At 34.6% G+C, this 8,850-nt stretch overlaps 1 protein-coding gene across 1 annotated transcript; it reads left to right on the top strand.

Annotated features, from left to right (window-relative positions):
* Positions 1-5,860: 5,860 nt before the first annotated feature.
* On the top strand, positions 5,861-8,515 carry LOC111175786 (putative selection and upkeep of intraepithelial T-cells protein 1 homolog; the record flags this gene model as incomplete). The annotated part of the gene is given in 3 exon segments (XM_089912134.1): positions 5,861-6,250; positions 7,672-8,029; positions 8,032-8,515. Coding segments are annotated over 3 exon segments (852 nt in total), but the record flags the coding sequence as incomplete, so codon positions are not given.
* Between the last annotated feature and the right edge of the window lie 335 nt (positions 8,516-8,850).

Genomic DNA, 8,850 nt, shown 5'->3' on the forward strand with positions numbered 1-8,850 from the left:
TAGTTTGCAATTCCTAATGACACATGATGTTGAGTTCCGTTTCCTGTGTTTGTTTGCCATCCATATATCTTCTGTGGTGAAGTGTCTGCTCAGATGTTCTATCCATTTTTATATTGGGGTTTTTTTATTGTTAAGTTCTGAGAAACTTTGTATTTAGTAGTCCCCATCCCCAACCCTGGTTTTGCTTTCTGCAGTGTCAGTTACCCAAGATCAATCATTGTCTGAAAATATTAAAGGGAAAATTCCAGAAATAATTCATAATTTTTAAATTGGGAGCCATTCTGAGTAGGTTGATGAACTCTCATGCTGTCCTGCTCTGTCCCACCCAGGATGTGAATCATTCCTTCATCCAGGGTATCCCACTCCTTAGTTATTTAGTAGACATCTTGGTTATCAGAACGACTGTCACAGTATCTCACTGCTTGTGTTCAAGTAACCCTTATTTTACTTAATAATGACCCCAAAGCACAAAAGTAGAAATGTTGGCAATTTGGACGTTCCCTTACTGTGGCTAATTTATAAATTAAACTCTGTCATAGGTATGTATGTAGAGGAGAAAACATAGTATACATAGGGTTCAGTACTATCTGTGGATTCAGGAATTCACTGGGTTCCTGGAGTGTATCCCTTGCAGATAAGGGGGGACTACTGTATTTTGGATACAAATCCTTTATCTGATATATCTTTTGTAAATATTTTTTCTCAGCCTGTAACTTATCTTTCCTTTCTCATAACAAAAGCTTTTGCAGATTAAAAAAAAAAAAGCTTTTCCAGACCAGACTTTTTTATTTTAATGAATTAAAATTTTAATTTAATGAATTAATGCTTGACCTGTTATACCCTTTATTGACCTTTGTAATTCAATTTATTTACTTATTTTTCTGTTGCATAATTCAATATTTCTTCTATTCGTGGTTTCCAGCTGGTGTGTTTGCTTAGAAAGAGTTTTCTAGGCCATGTTCCAAGTTATACAGCTACTTTTTCTATTTATTTTATATTTGCAAATTAATCTATGCAAAATAATTTCTATTATAAGGATTTAGACAGAAATCTAACTTTTTTTTTTCCAAAAAATACCCAGTTATCCCTCTATTTATTAAATAATCTATCTTTCTGTACTGATACCAAATTTCATCTTTGTCATAAACTAAATTCCTCTATGTATTTGAAATTACAAACTGTTTCATTGAGCTCTCTTCTCATGAGCCAAATTCAGATTTTTCAAAAATGATAATATTTATACATTTTTCTATCTCGTAGAACTATTCCATGCTCAGTAACTTTTTTAAAAAAATATTTTTTCTATAAAAGTCTATAGAAAACAAAACAAACAAAACATGTTTTGTTTTATGAAATAGTTCAAAGATATTTTTATTTGATGACCTCAAATTTCCACATTGAGTTACCCTTGCTTTACAGTTGTTCTTAATAGAAAATGCTCTAATATTTTCCATTATATCTTTGAGAATAATTTTTCATTTTTTTCTTTGTTTCCTGTAAGATTGTTATAAACCTGAAAATTTATGAAAATATGTATTATGTAACCTTAAAATGTATCAAATTATATATCCAGCTAGATATAAAAATGAGTAGAAAATAATGATGAAATTATCATTATTATTTTATAATAGATATAAAGGTAACTGTGGTAATTAGCTTGTAATCATTCTATTTTATTTGTTACATAATGCACTTAAAACACATTCAAAATAATCAGTGTTTTGGATCCATATTAAAGTTTAATTGTTTAAGGGAATAAAATTAACTTCATTGGCAGTGTTCAAATAGCTCAAATTATTTTCAAATATTATTATACAAACATATCATAAAATGGGGATTAAACAGTTTACACCTAAAATAGTATTCCTTTCCACATACAAAATGATTTTTAATATTTTATATGTTAATTGATTAATCAATCAATTAATTAGTTGACACATTGGTACTGAGACTCTTCTGGCCTCAAGGATGAGAAAACCTAAATTTATTTGGTGGTCTTTTTCAAGTGGCGATATAACAGGAGGCATTGGGAGAGACAAGAAGGCCTTAATGTGGGGGAAACAGGGAGTCCTAGAGTTTCAACTATGTCTGCATCCTCCCCTCAATGAGTGAGGAGGGGACAAAAATGTGAAGGTCTGGCATGTGTCCTATTTCCACACCTTATTCTAGTCAGGAACTAAATGTCAACTTTGAGAATTTCTGACTCTCTAAACTGAAAGAACATCTGTGGTAGCCCAGTTGTATCAGAAAGGCAAAACAATAAATGAATTATTTTAACATGGGGACACCCGTAGGAGCAGGCGGTGGTGGTTCAAGACATCTGCTGGTAATACCCAAGAGAGTTGAGAGTTGTTGTGTGGAACATAAACATTTTATAAGAGCATATAGTGAATAAGAGAAGTAATAAAATTAAACATTTATTTGGTGAGAATTTTCTATACTTGAAGAAAGATGAGAATTATCCAATTCAAAAAGCACTATCAAGCTTAAGCTAGAAAAAGAAACATAAATTCATACATAGATTCATTACAACTCAAGTGCAATAAATCTTAAAAGCTGTCTGAGAGGAAGAATGTTTATCAATGAAGGAACAGCTATCAGAGTGGTAGCAGTTTTCTTAACAGCAGCAATGGAAACCATATATCATATTTCTTAAGGGAAACAGACTGATGAACTACAATTCTGGTAAAGTACAAAATTAAGGCATCTTCAGGAAAAATAAGAGAATTCACCCTCAACAAAGGAAGCTTAAAATTGATATATTCTCAAAAAATTAATCATGACTGATCAGTAAAAAAGTGTTTTATTAAATGAGGTAATGTTAGTAAATTGGACAGTTTTATGTAAAAACAAAAAAGGATATTTACCAAATTTTGCTCAAGAAAATATAGAAAACCATTTAATGTCAATGTCCAATTGAGTTTGTAAAAGGGAAAAATACTTGTTGAATAACTATCCCAAAACAACTCAGAATCTAGATTTATTGTTGCACTTTTCAAAATTTTACAGTTTTCACGCTTTGTGAGGAACTCAAGAGTATAAATAAAAGTAGGAAGGATTTTAGATGATATCACATTGACTATATAATTCTGATATCACAATCTGACAAATGAATTCTTAAGGAAGATAAATTTCACTATGGGTGTAAAATTAAAGCTATTAAATAAAATATTATTAAACCAAATTTAAAAACTTGTTTAAAGTAATATTTAACAATTACTACATTACACTAATCTTCAAACTGCTAAACTTCACTGCTAAAAAAATTGATTTAATACCTTATATTAACAATCCTAATTAGAAAAAAAAGGTTCAATTTTTTTTTTTTTTTTTTTTTTTTTTTGCAGTACGCGGGCCTCTCACTGTTGTGGCCTCTCCCGTTGCAGAGCACAGGCTCCGGACGCACAGGCTCAGCGGCCATGGCTCACGGGCCCAGCCGCTCTGCGGCATGTGGGATCTTCCCGGACCGGGGCATGAACCCGTGTCCCCTGCATCGGCAGGCGGACTCTCAACCACTGTGCCACCAGGGAAGCCCCTAAAAGGTTCAATTTATATTAAAGATTTTTTATGTATTCAGCCTCCATTATATTTTCTCTTCTTCTTCCCCTTGTTCATTCTGCTTCCATATTCCTTATTCTTATGCATCCTCCTTCTCTCCCTCTCCCTCAGTTGTGTCTTGGCAATTCTTCAGCCTTTGCACATTGACATTGATTTGTGTCAATTTGTCAATTTATGGGAAAAAAAAACTATTGGGATATTGGAACTATCCTGAAATTATAATTTATCGGGGGAGAAAGATTTGAAACTTTTAAAGAAATGATTCTTCCCATTTACGAACACGGTATATCATTTTTCATTTACTTAAAATTTTCACGCTTAGAATATTGCCATGCACATTGTAAGTGCTCCTTGTGTTTTAGCAATTATTGCAATCTTAGCGGTATCTGAACTTGTCTTTACTTTCCTCCCTACTCTGTTATTGGATGACGTGTGTCCAAATGTGAGCACTATTCCTCTATCATGCAAATTTTGGACACTTTCACTTTCCTCATTTAAATAATTCTGTATTTTAAAGTATTTCAGTATGAATCTGTAATACTGCATAATTACAAAGAAATAAATTTAAAATGTTTACATGAATAAAGAAATATATTTTGTTCCTTATCACATAAAGGTTTACCATACATCCAAGTCATATTTTCTCCTTCAATGAGTTGTATGGTATGTGGCTTTCTACTCTGGGGAAAAAAATCTAAGAAACTCATTTGGAAGAAATAAATTAATAACTTAGTAAACTTTTATTTTTCTCTGAGTCCATAGATTACAATCCCCCACCAAAAGTGTGAGAGAGCATAGTCTAGATGGAGCAGAATTCCCCACAATGAGATCCTACATAATCTGTTAAAGTGAAATATAATCCTTTAAGGGATACAGAGAAAACATCTTTTTTTAAAAAAAGCCCTACCCATACAGACGGCCAAAAGACACATGAAAAAATGCTTAACGTCACTAATCATTAGAGAAATGTAAATCAAAATTATAATGGAGTATCACCTCACACAAGTGAGAATGGGCGTCATCAAAAAATCTACAAACAATTAATGCTGGAGAGGGTGTGGAGAAAACGGGACCCTCCTACACTGTTGGTGGGAAGGTAAATTGGTAAAACCACTATGGAGAACAGTATGACGATTCCTTAAAAAACTAAATATAGAACTACCATATGATCCAGCAGTCCCACTCCTGGGATTATATCCAGAGAAAACCATAATTTGAAAAACCACGTGCACCCGAAGGTCATGGCAGCACTATTTACGATAGCCAAGACATGGAAGCAACCTAAATGTCTATCGACAGAAGAGTGGATAAAGAAGATGTGGTACATATATACAATGGAATATTACTCAGCCATAAAAAATAATGAAATAATGCCTTTATCAGCAACTTGGATGGACCTGGAGATTGTCATACTGAGTGAAATAAGTCAGACAGAAAGACAAATATCCTATGATGTCGCTTACATGTGGAATCTAAAAAAAAATGGTACAAATGAACTTATTTACAAAACAGAAATAGAGTCACAGATGTAGAAAACAAACTTATGGTCACCAGGGGGAAAGAGGGGTTAGGGATAAATTGGGAGATTGGGATTGACATATACACACTGCTATATATAAAATAGATAAGTAATAAGGACCTACTGTATAGCACAGGGAACTCTACTCAATACTCTATAATGACCTATACGAGAAAAGAATCTAAAAAAGAGTGGATACAAGTATATGTATAACTGATTCACTTTGCTGTACACCTGAAACTAATACAAAATCATAAATCAACTATACTCCAATAAAATTTAAAAAAATAAAAAAGCCCTACCCAGAAATAAATTTTTGAGTTTTAAAGGGATGAAAAGAGAAATATATCAGATGTCAGGGTCAGTGTGGATTTTTTCAGTCGAAATAAAAATGGTTGGTGGTTGGCCTGAGGTTAAGAGAAAAGGCAAGAGTAATGATCACACATAGTTTTTAGAGAAGACTTTATTTGCCTGTGCAAATCAGTCAGTCTACATTATTTGATTAGGCACTTAGTGAGTGCAGAGATCTTTATTAAGGACTGAGCCTGATGGAATATCCCTTTTTTAATTGGTCTCTTCTTTATTTTCTTGAAATTTCTATCCTAATCCTATTTAAAGAGAATTAAATAAAAGGGAAATTTTGGGAGTCTCTAGAAAGATACTAAAGAGGTAAGGCAGTCCTATAGGTGGTATTTGGAAGGAATGTTAAGAACCCATTGATACCTAGAAAGCTAGGAACTCATCATGTACATGTATGAATCCAATACACAGTGACTCCTGGTTCATACTCTCACCTTTTGGTTACTGTCTTCCTTCACAGAGCAGTTCACAGTGAATGGCATTCAGGGGCCAATCTTGGCTCCATTAGGTGGAAAAGCTGAGTTCAGTAGCCAGCTGTCCCCACCACAGAGTGCAGAACACATGGAAATATGCTGGTCCTAGAACCACTACACAAAACCTGTTCACCTGTACTGGAATGGTAAAAACTTGTATGGAGAAACCATCTCCAAGTATGTGGAGTGGACAGAGCTCCTGAAAGAAGCCACTGGAGAGGGTAAGGTGACCCTCAGGATCCTTAATGTGAATGCTGCTGCTGATGGGTGGTACCACTGTTTCTTCAAACATGGTGATTTCTGTGATGAGGCCATCAGAGAAGTGAAGGTCACAGGTAAGGATGGATCCCTCTGAGGCTTCTATGCATCCACGATTCTCAATCCATCTGAGGCTGAGTATTAGGAATATTCTTAGTGTTTCTGACCATTTCGTATTACATACAGGGTTTGGTTAGCAAGTTCAAATTCATGCATTTAGTCTTTAAATGGGGATGCATTTAATTGTGTCTGTGCGCATATTACCTTTATCGGCAAGAACTGTCTGTTTTCCCAGGTCCATGTGCACTGTTAGATCTTTAAAGTATCAACAGAATCCTTTCAGGATTTGTTACTATTTTTTTCAATTATTTTTGACAACACTTTAGTAAAACTTGACTCTGTAAACCACCTAAATCTTTACAACTGTCTCCTTAATGATCATTCTTATTCCCATTTCTCCCTGACTCAGTTTGCTGACTACTAGTTCTTAAATCTAGTTCAGAAAGCCTTCATCTGTAATCTTCTGTGTTCTCCAATATCACCTCAGTCTTAGTTTTCTGAATAACAAAGAAATGGTGGCAAGATGGAGGACTTGAAGTAAACTGAAAGGCTTCCAAATGTGAGGGCACAAGGGTAGGGACCTAGGCCCATTCACATTTAACATTTTCATTAGTTATTGTGACGTTCATCTGTATTGCCTAGAGCTAAGCTATTCAATATGATAGCCACTAGCCACATGTGGCTACTTACATTTATATTTAAATTAAATAAAATTAAAATTAGGCAAAATTTAAAGTAAAAAATTAAGTAAAATTGAAAATTTAGTTCTTTAGTCTCACTGACCACATCTTGATCTTAGCCAAAAGGCCAATAAGGGATCACTGACCACATCTTAGGTGCTAAAGTCTCACGTTGCAAAAAGCTACTGAATGGACAGCACAGATATGGAATATTTCCATCACTGCAGAAACTTTTATCAGACAGAGCTGCTCTAGAGGAACTCTTTAAATCTCTACTCATTCTTTCTTTGCCCACGCATTAGACAATTCTTAACATCCCCAGCAATGTCCTGAAAATTTTCAAAAACTTGTTTATTTTCTCTAAACTGATATCTACTGCTTTATTTTGATAATAGTAGTGTGTTACCTGTTTTATTCAAAGAGCACCTAAATTAAAGTTTCAATTAAAGTTGCAAACTTGCCTTTATGCTATTTACTGCTTATTAATAAATTATGGTGGCTCATATGTGACTAACGATGAAGATACAAGAAAAAATGTTACACTATAAATTCTATGAGGACTGAGATCTTGATTGTTTTTGTTCATCATTATGTCCATGGACCTAGCCCAGTCTCCTAGATTTAGTAAATAATCAATAAATATTTTGACTAAGTGAATAAATGAAACAAACAGGCATTTCCTCTCCTGACTTTTTAGGACCAGGTTGTTAATTTGGATATCATAACCCTTCAGTCTGGCTTAGCCTTTTTCCCTTTTGATTAGGTTGTAGAAGCAATCAGAGCCCCACAGCGCTTGACTATCAGTGTATCTAAGGGCATAAGGTTTAAAGTAGAAGAAGGGGGCTTCCCTTCACCTAAATATTGTTTTCCCCTTTCTTTCCAACCAGCTACAAGTCTGGAAACGCAGATTCTTGTGCATCCTCCTAATACCAAAGGTCTTTTAGTGGAGTGTAATTCAAGAGGTTGGTTCCCGCAAACTCAAATGGAATGGAGAGACAGCAGAGGAGAGATCATTCTACCTTCATCAAAATTTCACTCACAGGATACTGACAAATTGTTCAATCTGAAGATGACCCTTCTTCTAAGATGGAGCTCCTATGGGAATGTCACTTGTTACCTTCGAACCCTGTAACTGATCAAGAGGAAGGAACAAGCATTGTCCTATCAGGTGAGATCTGTGTGTTTGTTCTTCAAATGATGGCCATTGTCATCAAATTTATAAACTAAAGAGAAAAATTAATATACTTTCTTCACTTGGTTTTCAGGATATTATATTCTCTTGGCTTTGTTCACCATCTTGCTTGTCTTCTTTCTTATTCTCTTCTGCTACTTCATCTTTTTTGCTCCGCCTTCTTGATATATGAGTTTCCCAGGGCATAGTCTTTGAGTCTTTTTTCTCTATTGTGACTTAATTCTATCTCAAGGCTTTACATAAAATCAATATGATAAGAATTCCTCGAATGATATCTTCTACCCAGACCTCTCTCCCAAACTCTAGTCTCATCTCTAAACTCAACATCTCAGTGTGGAAGTTGAGTAAATATCCTCAATCAAACAGATCAAAAACTAAACTCTTAATCAGCTGTCAACTTGTGTGATTTACTGCCTTCCCAGTCACACTTCTTATTTTTATTTTCTCAGAAAAAAATCCTTGAAGTCATCCTTGACTCCCATCTTTCTCTTATATTCTACATCACACGTGTCGAGAGATAATACTAGCTTTACCTTTAAAATATACCCAGAGTCTCACCACTTCTTACCACCTTTGCTGCCCTCCAAGTCTGAGACACCATCACCCATGGTCTGAACATTGGCAATAGCAACTGAAAAGTTCTCCCTACTACTTCTCTTGTCCACTATGGTATATTCTCAACACATGGATAGGAGGATCCATTTAAAACATGAGATATATGTCACCCTCTGTTCAAGACCCTGCAATTGT

This window comes from Delphinapterus leucas, chromosome 1, assembly GCF_059928025.1.
Source record: "Delphinapterus leucas isolate spDelLeu-1000000601 "Yukka" chromosome 1, BTC_Dleu_Yukka2, whole genome shotgun sequence".
Lineage (NCBI taxonomy): Eukaryota > Metazoa > Chordata > Mammalia > Artiodactyla > Monodontidae > Delphinapterus > Delphinapterus leucas.